The 17,503-nt window shown below is 42.4% G+C and overlaps 1 protein-coding gene across 3 annotated transcripts in view; it reads right to left on the bottom strand.

The window, feature by feature from the left end:
* Positions 1–6,372, bottom strand: part of ATP1B3 (ATPase Na+/K+ transporting subunit beta 3) — a 36,428-nt gene extending 30,056 nt beyond the window's left edge. For all 3 annotated transcript variants that reach the window (XM_086380526.1, XM_086380692.1, XM_086380603.1), the window contains exon 1: positions 6,103–6,372. In XM_086380526.1, the coding sequence (XP_086236652.1) occupies positions 6,103–6,211 (109 nt within the window). In that variant the 5' untranslated portion in view covers positions 6,212–6,372. The remainder of the gene's footprint in view (positions 1–6,102) is intronic.
* Between the last annotated feature and the right edge of the window lie 11,131 nt (positions 6,373–17,503).

Raw genomic sequence — 17,503 nt, 5'->3', positions numbered from 1 at the left:
CGACTCTGTGCGACCCCATAGACGGAAGCCCACCAGGCTCCCCGGGGAGGTTGTTAAGTCAGAGAATTCTTTTCAAAACTATTACTGGTTAAATAGCATGTATAGGGAGAGGAAGACACTATTAAATAAACCCTCATTAAATCTGAGAGCAGATAAGTTTAAAAAGAAAAAGCCTCTATGAAGTTCTCATAAGAGCCATAAGAAGCCTTAAAGAGAGCAATAAAACAGGACGCAGGAGACGGGATAATAACCCTGGTTCTGTTATTCTAATCAGATGCACGACGTAGGCATGTCAAACTCAGCCGAGTCTCCCATGAGAAAGTTAAATGGAAACTTTTTCTGAACACTAAACTATGAAATCCAAGTGTGGCAGAAAAAAAAAAGGAAAATGCTCAAATATCGGGTAAATCTTTATGCAATGACATACCAAAACCAAAGACACTAAAAAGTGTTGCAGAAGACTAATTACATTTAATTAGACTGGGAACATTTCACAATACTGCTCTTTCATTCAACCAACTTTTACTACATTCCCACCAAGTGCAAGCAATAGGTTAGGTGTTAGGGAATTCCAGAGTAAGATGTGAATAAGAAGCCTTCAGCCTAACAAATGCATTATGAAAGCATAAATGCTCCACTAGAAAAAGGTGTCACTGGATACACTGGAGGACTTGACACAGTCTCAAAGCAAAAAATGATTCAAAAATGTTTACCAGAGATCAGGCTGTCAAAGCTGACATCTGAGTAACTAGGTCAAGGTGAAGGAAGAAGGGGTTCAGAATCTAGGAAACAGGCCCAAAAGTGATGGGAGAGAACTACGTAGAACAGTAGATGACAAGAGAGAAATATGCCAAGTCTGCAAATAGTCTGCACGTGATGCTAAGGAGTCGGAGGGCAACAGAGATTTACATGAAGAGGTGGCTGTGAAACAGCCCATAAAGATTTTCGACAGGCCATCTTTAAAGATTCCGACAGGTTATAAGAATGCAAAAAAGCCTTAGGGACCAGAAATGCAGTTTGTAAGCCCCAACACAGAAACGATACCTAAAGTCACCAGAAACCTAAGTTCTAGCAGTGTGTGTGGATGGTCCCCACAGAGGTGATAGAAAGTGCCAAGATACCCCCAACACATCAACCTCTAAGAAAGAGGTAGAGGAATAAAAAACACTCCCCTTAAATTTTAAGTGATAAAACCAGGTAGCTAACTGTACATTTTCACTTATTTATACATTTGAAAAAACTTTATACATAAGAAAATGTTAACAATGGTTATTCTATGTAGTCAAAAATGACAGATTTTACTTCAAAATCAATGTAATGAATGCCTAATTAGAAAATAATGAATTTATCTTCCAAAGTAAATTTTGTTCTTTTATGACACAATTTCTTTTTAAAAAATGCTAGCTTAGTAGAGGCTTCATCTTAATGGAAACGTTAGAAGTCTATAAAGGGGAAGGGGAATAGATATCCCCCAAGAGTAACCTTCACTTTTAAAAATTATTGTACACGTGACTTTTTTCCCCCTTTTCATACAGTTGTCCTGCCAAGTACTTTGGCACACTGTAATAAAATTGCTTGGAAAATAAAAGCGTTAAATGGTCTTTAAATATGATGATACACCACAGTGAAGATGTTACTAAGGACAGAAGGATTTTTTTTAGCTGCTTTTAATACAACTAATTCTAAAGCTGCAAATTCAAAGTCAATTTCAAAGAAATCAAATTATTTTGGGGGTGAGGGGAGGCTGCTCTGTAACACAGTAAAGCACATACTATTGTCATCACATAGCCTGGTGGGCTACAGTCCTTGGGATCGCAGACTCAGACACGACTTAGTGACCGCACAGGCTGCTGCTGCTGCTGCTGCTAAGTCGCTTCAGTCATGTCTGACTCTGTGCGACCCCATAGACTGCAGCCCACCAGGCTCCCCCTTCCCTGGGATTCTCCAGGCAAGAACACTGGAGTGGGTTGCCATTTCCTTCTCCAATGCATGAAAGTGAAGTGAAAGTCAAGTCGCTCAGTCGTGCCCGACTCTTAGCGACCCCATGGACTGCAGCCTACCAGGCTCCTCCATCCATGGGAGTTTCCAGGCAAGAGTACTGGAGTGGGGTGCCAGGGCCTTCTCCGCACCACACTATTATTACAGGTATCTGGACTACAATACACACACTTCCCCCTCCCTCCATCAACCCAGGAAGTGCTGCCTCCTGCCAGGTGATGGCTCAGTTAGCCTCAGCAGTTGCTGCTGCCACACCCACCACGTGACCTTCATTTACAGTCAGCCCACAGGGTAAGGCAAGGCCTGTTACTTTTCCAACAGTGCAAATTTTTGTAAAGTTTCTTTGATACAACATTCCACCAGAGAAAGAATACCTTACAAAACTGGGAAAATAAACACACTTGCCTTCTCCCTTACAGTCAAATACACAAGACTGGGATGGAGCCTGATCTCCAAAGCAGAGCATTTACTGAGGCATGACCCAGAATGGGAGCAGGTGATGGAAAAAAACTGCAATTCGTGGGCCTACAATGAAAGAGAAGCATATGAACAAAATGTAGATGTTAGTAGTTTCAGTCCAGAATCCTGATCCTGCTTGGAATCAGTACCTTGAGTTTAAGATTATCATTAAAGCATCTACTGAGAGATAACCTTAAGATAACGAAGGCCAAAGAAGCCTACAGGCAGATGTCATTAAATGACATCATGTCATGGGTTTCCCTGGTAGCTCAGATGGTAAAGAATCTGCTTGCAATGCAGGAGATCCAGGTTCCATCCCTGGTTGGGGAAGATCCCTTGGAGAAGAGAATGGTCACTCACTCCAGTGTTCTTGCCTGTAGAATTCCATGGACAGAGGAGTCTGGTGGTCTACAGTCCATGGGCTCGCAAAGAGCTGGACACAACTGAGCGACTAATACTTTCACTATTCCTGACTTGCCCTTACGTTCAGCCTGCATATCAGCTCTTAGGAACACTTTGATCACCTACACGGTATACATTAGAAAGCCGTGAAAATGGAATAAAGTACATGTATATAAACATTCTGAAACTGCTGAAACCAAGTGAAACACATTAGCCAAATATATAAGAACCTAGTCAAAATCCTCACACAGCTGTTTTAAAGACGGCAATGACATGGATCATGAGGTATTTTCACTTTATCCCAAATGTAAAGGGCAAGACTGCTTCTTAAATATTAATATACAGTGCACTTAGAAAGGAACCTCACTTGGGACAAATGTGCTGAAGACTTGAATGTAAAAGATAAAACCAGAAAACATCTTAAATGAATGTCTTTACAGAACCCTTGAGGTAGAGAAAGGTTGTCTCTATATGCCAGCAGCCCAGCAAATCTACCCAGGTCAAAAAAAGATGTAATAATCCCCTCCCTCATTAATTTCAAAAGCAAAACAAAACATCTGCACAAATGAGGTTTAAAAAGAAAAAAAACTATAACACACTTTCAGAATATAAAAGGTACACAGATTATCCGCAACCCAGAAATTCCACCAGTAGAAACATATTTCAAGGAAATCAATTTACAAAAATGCACAAGGATAAAGGAATGGGGGGAGGAGGGCCCAGTACATAAAATATGCACTAGTTTAAAAAAAATGAAGAATTACTTCTATTACCATAGGTATCTCCCATGTATACATAACATACATGTTAAACTAAAAAAAACAAACATGTAACTATACAATGGAACAGCTATTAAAAATGATATAAATCTTTATTTAATAACACAGGAAGAGGCCCACAATATACTCAAAAGATTATAAAGCATAATTTACTGTATGATCTGTTAAAAAATTAATAACATTATATGCATTAAGTCTGCCCACACATGTACTGAAATACATAGTGTGGACTATAGTCCACTTCTCCACTGGGAAGTGGATAGTGGACTTCTCCAGTTGGGAAGATCCCCTGGAGAAAGGAATGGCTACCCACTCTGGTATCCTTGCCTGGAGAATTCCATGGACAGAGGAGCCCAATGGGCTCCACTACATGGGGTTGCAAAGAGTCGGCACTACTGAGTGTCTAACAGGGGTAATGAGATCAGGCAACTCACTCATACACTACCTTTCTGATAAAGAAAGGCCAGAGGATACGCTTTCTCCAGGTGGACCCCATGCTTGAGGGTACACAGCGCTGATTCCTGCCTACAGGCACCACTCCCCAACATCTCCTTGGAGTGTCCTTATGCCTGCTGGGATAGGATTATGGACAGTTCTCACCTATTTATCCCATTCAGTGTTGCCTTACTATTATTACAATAAATGCAGAAATTTACTCTTTGCTGACAATTTCCATTTTGAAAATAAAGAGTATTGCCTTCATTCTTCTAAAGCTAATGCCAACTTCACCTGTACTCCTTCCACTGCCCTTACATAATCCCATTCTCTGATACCAAATAAAATCTCTATCCCAACAGCATGTAATACAAAGGTTAAAGAGCACACCCTGCATTAAGAAACGTCATTCAAAAAAAAAATGTCATTCTAACAAAGCGAAGACACTTAGTACTGGAACTGAGAAAGGTAGTCTACACAAATTCATCCCTCTTCACCACTCAAATATTTCTTCAGCAAAAAGTACACTCTAAAAACAAAAATAACTGTTTACAGCCCCCCCTCCACTTAATTCTAAATGCAAGATCTATTTCCTCATCACACTAGTGGGTTCCCCATAGACAGCCATTTGAATAAAAATCGTGATTACCATGCAGTAAGGCAAGGCATCTGTAAAATAATACAACCGCTGGACTAGGATTAAAGGACAACTGGGTTCTTTTCTTGGTTCTGTGGAATATATAATTTTACACAAACAAAATCACAACCTCTCTGGGGCTCATTTTCCTCATCTCTGAAGCAGGGTTTGGGCTAAAAAAAAAAAAACCCTCCAAGGCCCCCTTGCAACTTGTAATAGGGCTTTAAGCCGCCTTTCTATTCTAGAAGAGCCGATTTCAAGTAGCAGCAACAGTTTATTTCCTAAGTCAAAGCTAATTCACTCTCTTGATGCTTCTTTTCAAAGTGTCGTGCTCAAATAGTTCTCCAGTCTAGAAATACTCTCACGCAGAAAAGTCTGTCATGACCAACTAACAAAATATTTTTCAAAAGAAAAAAAATTGGTTTACTTAAGTTTAAAGGAGGGAAGCGCTAGTCGGGGGGAGCACGAGTCCTTATTCAGACGTTAACAGTTTTTCCAAAAAAAAGAGGCACTCGAAAGCAGCACCACACTGGCGGATGGTTTAAATATTTCTTTTAAAACAAAGAACCCATGCAGAGGAAAACTGCTAGCAAATACAACCATCACACGTTTTGAAGGCACAGGGTAAAAACAAACAAAAAAACAAACCGTGACTTTCAGACCGAATTTACTTTCCCCTAATAAAGTACGTTGGTAAGGAAGAAAACCTGTGTCACTAAAAAGGAATTAGGAAGGAAGCAACCTTTTTAAGGGTCTTTTCTCTGGACAAATTCAACTGCATTTTCGGGTATCGTGTACTTGTGTGCTTAACACAGTCGTGCAGCCCACACACTGAACACTAGTTCACACTCTTCCGACCGGCTGGGGTGGCAGCGTGGACGAGTCACAAGATAGCGGCGGGAGTGGAAATTTCCTCTCCCCGGGCGTGGGGCAGGGTCTAGCTTCCCCGAACCGCTCGGCGCCGCCGGCCGCCTCCGCCAGGGCCTCTCGGGGCCGGCGCGCTCCGTACAAAGGAGGCCGGGCGCTCGGCCCCCACGCGCTCCGGGCTCCGGGCAGCGGTCCCCGGCTTCCGGCGCCTCAGGCCCCGGCAGCACGTGCGCCCGCTCCCGGCCGGGAGGAAGGAACCGACGCGGCCCGGCGGGGGCTGCCAGCGGGCCCCGCCGCCAAGCCCGCCCGCCAGCCCCGCGAGAAATGAATGGGGCCACGCTACTCCTCTGCCGCCGCTGCCGCTCGCGTTCCAGTCTGGCGGCCAAGACGAAGACCGCTGCGGGCGGCGGTGGCTCCTGGGGCCCCCACGCGGGGAGCCGCCTCCCGCCTTCCCTTCCCACCCGACCCCACCCGGCGTCCCCCCAGACCGCGGCCGGCCCGGGTGCCCAACCGTCGCCCGCTCACCCCAGCTCTTGGCGGTGCGCCCCAGGAACTCTCCGGTTGTCCGGTTGTAGATGAAGAGCTTCCACTCGGCCAGGCTCTGGTTGAAGGACTTCTTGTCTGTCTTCGTCATGGTGTGTGTGCCGACGGCGAGAGGAGCGGCGGCCGCGGGGGTGGAAGCGGCGAGGAGCCCGGAGGCGCGTCCCGGCACTAGCGGCGAAGCCCGGCGGCGGCGGCGGAAGGCGCGACGGCAGAGGAAACCTTCTCGCTGCGGTGAGCGCTCAAGCAGACTGCGCTGCGCCGCGCCGAGCCGGGGCCGCCGCTCCGGCCGCGGGAGCCTGACGTCTCCGCCCTCCGCAGCCAATCCCCGCGCTGTTCAGGCCCCGCCGCCACCGCCGCCACCGCCTCCCGCCCGCGGCTGGGCGCAGCCGGACGCGGCGAAGACGCCCCGCCCTTGCCCCGCCCCCACTCCCGCCCCTCCCCGCGGTACCCGGCAGGGCTCCGGGACGCTCTGAGTTCCCTTATCCCTGGCCGGAGGGAGCGAAAACTGTGCAAAGCAACTTAAAAAAAAAAAAGTCATGAGAGCTTAATAAGAAGCAGGTTTATAATGACAAGCAAAAGATGAGCGTCCCTGACCCACAGGTTTCTCAGAAGGAGGACTCTGGGGAGATGCTGCGGGCGACCGGGACCCGGGGTCCCCTCGCTTCTTTGCCTGCTGCGGCGCGGGACGAGGAGAGCGCGGAAACTACTCCAGTCAGCTAAGTCGCCTTCACCGAGAAGGGGACCTCACCCCTCTCTCCGCAAACCGTTTCCAGGCGTTCTCCTCTGGGCTCTGTGACGTGACTTAAAAGATAGTCCGCTGAAGTTTTTCGTGAAGGTGTTTGATGTACTACATACCGCTGCTCGGAGAACGCCCTGACTTGGCTCTTTTGAAGGAGTCAACTAGGAATCTTAGGTCAATGGGGATTTCATCCAAAGTTTGCCAGTGTTAAGTAAGTTCAGTATAGTTTTCTCCAGCTTTAATTGAATTTATCAGTGAAACCAATACATATGTTTTCCTGAAGTTCCTATCAGCTGTTAAGATCTGCTTTTTCTCAAACACTCAGGCTGTACAGGAAATCAATTCTTCGTTTAGGGTTGATGCCTAGATAATGTTCCTGACTTTTCATCTTTTCCACTGCACGGTTGCTCCCTTTGGCCAGCGCTGAGGGTGCAGTCGTTGTTTTCCTACACGAGGTGGAGCTGAAGAGTGCTGTGCTCTGAGACCTGGGACAGCGTGAAAAAATTTAAGTGGAAGTTTGGGCAGGAGGTGGGGGTTTGTTTTGTTTTGTTTTTAGAGAACAGAAATAGAGCACCGCCTCTGTTTTATCAGCAAATAAAAATTATGAATGAAGGAATGTAGCACACACCTTATTGTTTGAAATGATGCATTATAGTCCATCAGAGAGTTTAAACAGCTTGCAAATGCATTAAAGGAGTAAATGGATAACAAAATTCTGGTATTTCTCTTGTTTCCTCACTTTGTTTATCAAAGCAAGGAATTATGTCTTTCACAAATGGAAAAGGGATAGAAGAATATCTTATTATAAAGTGATTTCCCCCTGTGCTTAGGAAAGCTAAATTTATAATTATGACCAAATCCAGTTATTTTGTCGAACCAATGACAGCAAAAGAGTTGTAGAAGACTTCTGTAAAGTTTGGCATGAAAATGGTATTAGAAATAGCAAAATATTGTGCAAGCAAACTAGAATGCATCTCTACAGTTCCTAAATAAGGTTGAAAAGGAACTGAGGAATGGAAGTAGTTAAGTATTTTTGTCTCATTTAAAATCGAACTACGAATTAGAGGACAGCTAAAATATTGGTGGAGTTGGTAGCAGGCTTTCTAGTTTGGGCAACAGTAAAGATGCAGAGTCTGTTTGAAATAAAATATAAAACCATCTGCTTTATTGATACTGTGTGTGTGTTAACAAGCACACTTCGGGAAATAACCTGGCGCAAACAGAAACACGGTAAACAAGAACATTATGAAACAGCGTTTCAAAGATATTGAACGCTGCCAGAGATTGGTAGTTTGTATATTTTTAATGGTCATTAATATGCTTTTCGTACATAATGCTTTTCCAATTAGGTAAATAAAAATATAATTCAGTAAGTGTTTTCAAAATTCATGGCTAGCTTAGTGTAATAACTAATCTAACCGATTTCAGTTGGGGAAAAGTTTACATCCTAATTCAAAACACAGCAACTATTTGTTTCTCTGATACATGATTCTTGAGCATTACTTGGAAGAGAATATGCTAAGTGTATTGGGGGATATTGGCCCACCAGGTACGAGCAGATGAAATATCAAATTTAATTGCAGTATTATTCCCTCTAGATTTACTTTACCATACTTAAGTCTCCCTTGTGAAAGCAAAGTTATTTTGGATTTCCCTGGTGTTACAGTGGTAGTCAGGATGGCCCAGTGGCAGTCAGGGTGGCCAAGTTGGAGTAGTAAATGGCAACCCACTCCAGTATCCTTGCCTGGAATTTTCCATGTACAGAGGAATCTGGCGGGCTATAGTCCATGGGGTTGCAAACAGTTGGACATGACTAAGCGACCGAGCGGTTCAGGGGACGCTGGTTTGATCCACAGGCAGCCAGGCCTGTGCACCACAACTAATGAGCCCACACGCTGCAACTGCTGAAGTCCGTGTGCCTGGACCCTGTGCTCCACAAGAAGAGAAGCCACTGCAATGAGAAGCATATACACTGCAACTCGAGAGCAGCTCCTGCTCTTCACAACTAGAGAAAAGCCCGCACGGCAAAGAAGACCTAGCACAGCCAAAATAAATAAATTGATTTTTTTTTAAAGTATCAGACAAGAGTGATTCAGTGTCCGTCTCTCCTCCACCACCCAATTACCGCCTCCACGGTGAATGATGACAAAGCTCTGGGGAAACTTCGCAAAGCTGGATGAGGCAGAATGGGGAAGAAATAGTTGTGGACCACTGGCTCAGTCTGCTCTCCAGTCAGCAGAATTCATTTACTAGTTTCTATTGGGCACAAGCAAGATATTTTGGCTCTCAATTTTTTTACTTTGCTAAAACTCTTCATTTATTTCTGAATTTTACAATTATGTATACAGAAAAAAGTATTCCAGTTCTTAAAACAGCGTCTTATTTATAACTTAGTGTTGTAACTAGGACTGTGGTACTAAATCACTGAAAGACCATTGTCCTTCAGAGAATAGATATTAAGATTTCCTTTCTTAATAAAAGTCCTTTCTTTCCCACAAGCGACAGCTATAATTGTGTTGGCGTTTTATTGTATCTGAGAAACACAGTCATGAATACATATTCCTCTTCACAGAAAATGTTCTTTTCCACACATTGATTCTAATTTTGAATGCTTTTACTAATCCTTTAACAAACGGCATCTCTACTTCCTTTGCAGGTTAAAGGGCAGATCTCGAATTGTTGATTATCTTGAATTAAATGAACCAGTGCTTTCGTAAACCATGAGCCCAGAAAGTGCTCTGTAAATGGTGGGGGAAGGCTGTTGGGTAATAATTTCTAATACTATCATACACGGTGTTCGATGTCTTATAAAACAGTGTATGATATGGTCTAACAAGGTTATTTACTAAATGAAATATAAATTCAAATGACCAACTCAATGTGAAAGATTATTTAATTAATAATTTGGCTATACAAATTAACAGGAGTAGGTGAAGTTGCATGTGAAACAATGGCAGAATACTGATGTTTTTTGAAACTGGATGATGGGTACATGAAGTTCATTATGCTTTGTTTACTTTGTATATCCTTGAAAGTTTCCAGAATAGAATGTTTGGGGTTTTTTTTTAAATGGGGGCAAAGGATAGGCAATTTTTTGATGCACATTCTTCTGATTCACTTAGTTGAAAAATAACCAGAAGAAGGTATAGATGTAATGTTTTCAAAAGAACTTTTTTTAATTTGAAAAGCTGAACCAATGGGAAACAGAGTTATGGGAACATAAGATAATATTATTGTATTCTAATTAGTAACCTTAGGTAAATTTGAGAAGCTATTTTATCTATAACAAGGACAAGTATATGTGTATACATACACATGTATATACATATACACATACACACACATATATAGGCCTAAAATAACAACTGTAAGCAGGCTAGGAGAGCAACTGGTTTTGAAGGGAGAAGAATATCTTCAAGCAGAAAGTATACTCCATGGCCACAAAGACTGGCATTAAGTTCCTAAACAAGTTTAGTCATATGGTGAAGACGTGCTTCTTTTGTTAAATGGAAATCAATTAAAACCAGCAGAAAACTCTTCCAAATATAAAGCAAACTAAAAGACAGTATTATTTTGAGCAGTTCTTGGAGGGTTTGAAAATATGATTATATAATCTCAGTGTTTGAGTATCCTTTCTAGTGGCACAGGGCTAGTGACATGGATTTAGTTTTTCTTTTTTAATTTAATTTTTCTTTTATATTGGGGTATAGTTGATTTGCAATGTGTTAGTTTCAGGTGTACCGAAAAGAGCTTCAGTTATACATATTCATATATCCACTCTTTTTCAGATTCTTTTCCTATATAGGTTACTACAGAATTTCAAGTAGAGTTCCCTGTGCCATAGAGTAGGTCCTTGTTGATTGTCTAGTTTACGTATAGGTTTGCTTTTTTCTGGGCTTCCCAGGTGGCTCAGACAGTAAAGAATCTGCCTTTAATTCAGGAGAAAGTGAAAGTGAAAGATGCTCAGTTGTGTCCGACTCTTTGCAACTCCACGGACTATATAGTCCATGGAATTCTCTAGGCCAGAATACTGGAGTGGGAATCCCTTCTCCAGGGGATCGTCCCAACCCAGGAATTGAATCCAGGCCTCCTGCACTGCAGGCGGATTCTTTACCAGTTGAGACACAGTGTAATGCAGGAGATCTGGGTTCAATCCATGGGTAGGGAAGATCCCCTGGGGAAGGGAATGGCTACCCAATCCAGTATTCTTGCCTGGAGAATCCCATGGACAGAGGAGCCTGGCAGGCTGCAGTTCATAGGGCCGCAGAGTCAGACACGACTGAAGATGACTTAGCACACATAAACTATACATTTAGTTTTTTGTATTGATTTTTCTACTTAATTAAAAAATGTAAACCCCACAGAGCTCTGTTAAAAACACAAAACAATTTTTAGTCATAGAAAGAGTAAGCCATCAATCTCCTGTGGATTTGGGTTTACTTTTGTGTTATATGTCTCTTACAAAGAAACTTACTAATTTAATTCAAATTTCAAACTAAAAGGATGTCACGTGAAGCCATCTATTAAATATTTAGGCCCCTTGGACATGTAATATGCTAAAGTAGTATACCCTATAATTTTTCTTTTTTTTTTTTTCTTTTTTTTTTAAATTTTTTAATTTCAGATACACACATTTTTCTATTTATGGCTATTTCTATTTCTATAATTTTTCTATTTATGGCTATCATGAAGAACTCTCACCAAAGAGAGGCCAGGAAAAATTTCCTTGTACAAGGGCAGAGCAGACTTAAGAACAATGTCTTATACTTTACTGTTTTTCAGTAAACCTTGATAGTATTAATAATCTGAAACTCAAAATTTAGGCCCAGGTTTTTTTTTTAAATAAAACTGTAATCTCCTACCAAATTTGAGGTATTTGATTCCCTAATCAAGCATCCTTCTGAGTATGTCATCCTATACCTGACAGTTTATTTCTGATTGCTTCTATGAAGACCTACAGGACCTTTTAGAACTAACACCCAAAAAAGATGTCCTTTTCATTATGCTGCTAAGTCGCTTCAGTCGTGTCCGAATCTGTGCGACCTCAAAGACGGCAGCCCACCAGGCTCCCCCATCCCTGGGATTCTCCAGGCAAGAACACTGGAGTGGGTTGCCATTTCTTTCTCCTTTTCATTATATGGGACTGGAACGCAAAAGTAGGAAGTCAAGAAACACCTGGAGTAACAGGCAAATTTGGCCTTGGAGTACAGAATGAAGCAGGGTAAGGCTAATAGAGTTTTGCCAAGAGAACGCACTGGTCATAGCAAACACCCTCTTCCAACAACACAAGAGAAGACTCTATACATGGACATCACCAGATGGCCAACATCGAAATCAGATTGATTGCATTCTTTGCAGCCAAAGATGGAGATCTGCTCTATACAGTCAGCAAAAACAAGACCGGGAGCTGACTGTGGCTCAGATCATGAACTCCTTATTGCCAAATTCAGACTTAAATTGAAGAAAGTGCGGAAAACCACTGGACCATTCTAATATGGCCTTAAATCAAATCCCTAACAATTATACAGTAGAAGTGAGAAATAGATTTAAGGATTAGGTCTGATAGACAGAGTGCCTGATGAACAATGGATGGAGGTTCCTGACATTATACAGGAGACAGGGAGCAAGACCATCTCCAAGAAAAAGAAATGCAAAAAAGGCAAAATGGCTGTCTGAGGAGGCCTTACGAATAGCTATGAAAAGAAGAGAAGTGAAAAGCAAAGGAGAAAAGGAAAGATATAAGCATCTGAATGCAGAGTTCCAAAGAATAGGAAGGAGAGATAAGAAAGCCTTTCTCAGTGATCAATGCAAAGAAATAGAGGAAAACAATAGAATGGGAAAGCCTAGAGATCTCTTCAAGAAAATTAGAGATACCAAGGGAACATTTCATGTAAAGATGGGCTCAATAAGGACAGAAATTGTACGGACCTAACAAAAGCAGAAGATATTAAGAAGTGGCAAGAATACACGGAAGAACTGTACAAAAAAGATCTTCATGACCAAGATAATCATAATGATGTGATCAGTAACATAGAACCAGAAATCCTGGAATGTGAAGTCAAGTGGGCCTTAGAAAGCATCACTATGAACAAAGGTAGTGGAGGTGATGGAATTCCGGTTGAGCTATTTCAGATCTTGAAAGATGATGCTGTAAAAGTGCTACACTCAATATGCCAGCAAATTTGAAAAACTCAGCAGTGGCCACAGGACTGGAAACGGTCAGTTTTCATTCCAATCCCAAAGAGAGGCAATGCCAAAGAATGCTCAAACTACTGCAAATTGCACTCATCTCACACGCTAGTAAAGTAATGCTCAAAATTCTCCCAGCCAGGCTTCAACAGTACATGAACCATGAACTTCCAGATGTTCAAGCTGGTTTTAGGAAAGACAGAGGAAGGATCATGGAAAAAGGAAGAGAGTTCCAGAAAAACATCTATTTCTGCTTTATTAACTATGCCAAAGCCTTTGACTGTGTGGATCACAATAAACTGTGGAAAATTCTGAAAGAGATGGGAATACCAGACCAGCTGACTTGCCTCTTGAGAAACCTGTATGCAGGTCCGGAAGCAACAGTTAGAACTGAACATGGAGCAGCAGACTGGTTCCAAATAGGAAAAGGAGTACGTCAAGGCTGTATATTATCACCCTGCTTATTTAACTTCTATGCAGAGTACATCATGAGAAACGCTGGGCTGGAAGAAGCACAAGCTGGAATCAAGATTGCTGGGAGAAATATCAATAACTTCAGATATGCAGATGACACCACCCTTATGGCAGAATATGACTAAGGAACATGAAGGAAGATTTAAATGTCACTTTAGGCAGCACTATTTCCTAAGAGCCTTGGTAATATCTCCAGGGCCATGGACATTCAAGTTCCTTGATTCTTAATTATTGTATTGCAATCAACTTCTGATAGGACCATAGCTACCATAGGTAATTACTTTTACACAAATTCATTATGTCTCATGCATTGTGTACAAGTATATAACTCTGCCTTATTGGGCATATTATGAGGAGAATGGTCTTTTGGTTAAATGACAGTTTGGGAGTTAGGAAATCCCCATAAATGCATATTGTGTTTCAACTTCCTGTAAATCACATAAGCTTATATCAGCTAATGATCTTTCCACAGAAAGAAACAGAAAGCAAGTTCAATGTGACCTAAACAATAAGGAAAATGTGCAGATGAACTTAGTGTAAAGTCCAACTTTGAGAAAAGTTTGACCCAGAGCTCAAATAAAATCAGTAAATCCTTGCTTTCCATTCATTGGTTCTATTACCTTAGGATTAGTTTCCAGAAGCTTCTGGGCCTACTTATTTCCAGGTATAAACTCAGCAGAAAAGAGAGAACCCTCAAAGCCACCCTCAAAGCTTAAATAAAACTCACAAATATAGTCTTCTTGACCCCCCAGCACCGCCCTGACTTGGGTACTGTGTTTGTCCTAAACCAACTGAGAAGGCCAGGGAGAGAGCTGTAATATGCTGATTGGATGAAGCCCAGGAGGGTCCATTCTTGACCTGGTGGCGTGGTCAATCCCTCTCAATTGCGTTGTTAAGAAATTTGGAATAGTGACAGTGGCAGACTTTGTTTTTTTTGGCTCCAAAATCACTGCAGATGGTGATTGCAGCCATGAAATTAAGACGCTTACTCCTTGGAAGGAAAGTTATGACCAACCTAGATAGCATATTCAAAAGCAGAGACATTACTTTGCCAACAAAGGTCCGGCTAGTCAAGGCTATGGTTTTTCCTGTGGTCACGTATGGATGTGAGAGTTGGACTGTGAAGAAAGCTGAGCACCGAAGAATTGATGCTTTTGAACTGTGGTGTTGGAGAAGACTCTCCAGAGTCCCTTGGACTGCAAGGAGATCCAACCAGTCCATCCTAAAGGAGATCAGTCCTGGGTGTTTTTTGGAAGAAATGATGCTAAAGCTGAAACTCCAATACTTTGGCCACCTCATGCGAAGAGTTGACTCATTGGAAAAGACTCTGATGCTGGGAGGGATTGGGGGCAGGAGGAGAAGGGGATGACAGAGGATGAGATGGCTGGATGGCATCACCGACTCGATGGATGTGAGTTGAGTGAACTCTGGGAGTTGGTGATGGACAGGGAGGCCTGGCATGCTGTGATTCATGGGGTCGCAAAGAGTCAGACATGACTGAGCAACTGAACTGAACTGAACTGAACTAGGAAGAGGAATGGGGAGATAAATTCTACAGACTTCTATTTAATTAAATGCCTTAAAAAACTAACATTTCAGGGAATTCCCTGGCAGTTCAGTGGTTAGGGGTCTGCACTTCCACTGCAGGTGGCCCCTGGTTCAATACCTGGTTGGTGAAGTAAGATCCCACATGCTGCACAGTATGGTAAAAAAAAAAAAAAAACACACACACACAACCAAACCACCCAGTAAACAGCAACAGCAACAAAGAACCCCAAAACAACAACTAATATTTCAACCTAGAGTCATTCTTGTATTCGTTGATTCATTTAACATTTCTTCAGGGCTCCCTATATGTGAGATCTGGACATCACTCTTCTTGACTCCATCTCCAGGCCTCTTTTAAAAGAAAGCACCAAGGATTGGAGCTCAGACTGGAGGAAAAATTATGAGTCTAAGAAAACTGATCTCCCAAGAGCCTCCATATTTGGGGGGCTTGTTCCTTACATTTTCAGATTTCTGAGAAAGAAAGAAATAGCCATCTCATTGTCTACATAGCCTACCTGGCACAATGTCCACCTGTATATTCACACTTTGAGGGTTAATAGACTCCTCCAAGCCGGGGTCAAGAACCCTTAGGCTATATGATTGTCAAGATATATAAGTGATCCACCTCTATATATAAGATTTATAATGATACTGTGATTTGATAGTGACATTTAAAACAAAGTTTTGCTTTTCTGAGTGGCCAAGGAAAAATAAGCACATTCCACTTCTTGGAAGGCAACACCCCTTACCTAACTTGAGAGAAGGGGTAGATACAACCTATAGTGGTTGACTTAGGTTCCCAAATACCACCCAAATCCAGGTGGAGTTAGATCAGAAAACAATTTCTCTAGCATGTGAGTTCCTAAGCAAAATGGGAAGGGACAAAACTAAAAATTGTTAATTATTTCTGATGTTCCCATTGACTGTGTAGGAAGCAGCAAGAGAGAAAACAGAAAGGTTCTCTCCCCAGCCTCCCTTTGAGAAAGCAGCCTTTGGGAAAACACATGCAGAAAATGAGAAACAAGTGCAACTGAAATGTTTTCAACCCTGCTCTGGCTATACTGGCCCTGTTTACAGAGCTCTGTGAAATAACCAAATGAAACTGATACATGTCTAGGATATCATGAAAAGAAGAAGGCCCTGGTGACAGCTGTGCCATGGGCTGGTGTTAAGCACAGCTCGCTCTCTCTCGCTGTCTCAGCTCACTAAATCAGTGGTGCCTGAGGATTCATTTATGTTTTCATTCCCAGGGGGAAGACATGTTTCGGTGTTTAACAGGATGCTCTGATCCTCCTAGTGTAAACTCTGAGATTTATTTCCATGCCTTTGTTTGAGAGCAGGTGCACCTAACGTAAACTTGGAAGGTGGGAAAGGAAATGAAAATGAGAAGGCAAACTGAAAAAGCAGAGAAGGACAACAGCAGTCCTGCTGATCCAACTAGTAGAAAATAAGATGGCCTTTGATTCTCACCAAGATTTGACTCTGTGTCTTCAGTAAATATTATAGTGGGGACTTCCCTGGTGGTCCAGTGGTTAAGAATCTGTCTGCCAAAGTGGGGGACATGGGTTTGATCCCTGGCCTGGGAAGATTCCACCTGCCGTGGAGCAACTAGGCCCATGGGCCACCACTACTGAGCCTGTGCTCCACAACAAGAAAAGCCACTGCAACAAGAAGCCCATACATTACAACTAGAGAAAATCTGCACACGGCAATGCAGACCCAGCACAACCAAACACACACACACACACACACACACACTAACACATACACACACATATATTAGTGGAAGTCCTGTGGGTGTTGCTGAGAGATAAAATGACAGAACATTAGAAAGATAGGATCTTAGTTCTAAGACAAATGTGCACGGACCAGGAGGAAACTAGATCCAAGCTTCAGTACCCACCTTTGCCCCATGTTCTTCTTCTGCAGGACATCCCCCTTCAAGAGCATGGCTTCTTGAGGGATGGATTCACTCACGCTAATCCCAGCAGAGATTAACTTCTTTTTATGTTCCCCAGATGAACAAATAGTAACTGATTCTCAGTTACTTTGGAAGTTAAGGCCAAGTGCTTACTTACAAAGTTTGTAAGAGGGGTTTAGTTAGGTGATAGCACGTGGGCACTTTGGACTTCTTGGATGGGCCAGCCTTCTGAAGTGAATGTGTTTTGATTTCTGAACGTGTTTTGATTTCTGGGTTTCAGTATTTATAAGACAGCTCATAGGATATGGTTCAGAATATTATCTATTGCCCTTGAGAAAGAACTACAGGTCCTTGACTGTGCTTAACTTGAGGGTTGGAGGAGGGTTTACACACATTGAACACAAGACATTGTCTTCATAGTTTTTTTTCCAAAGTCAGCTCCCTTTAGATCCTGGAAGTAAATAGGTCCTCTTCTTAGAGAAGCAGTTTGTCAGCCTTTTCAGACTGCAGCT

This window comes from Bos grunniens, chromosome 1, assembly GCF_055505025.1.
Source record: "Bos grunniens cultivar Pamir isolate PY7600 chromosome 1, Bosgru_T2T1.0, whole genome shotgun sequence".
Taxonomy (NCBI): domain Eukaryota; kingdom Metazoa; phylum Chordata; class Mammalia; order Artiodactyla; family Bovidae; genus Bos; species Bos grunniens.
The sequence above is the reverse complement of the archived record's forward strand: the minus strand, read 5'-3'. Positions and strand labels throughout refer to the sequence as shown.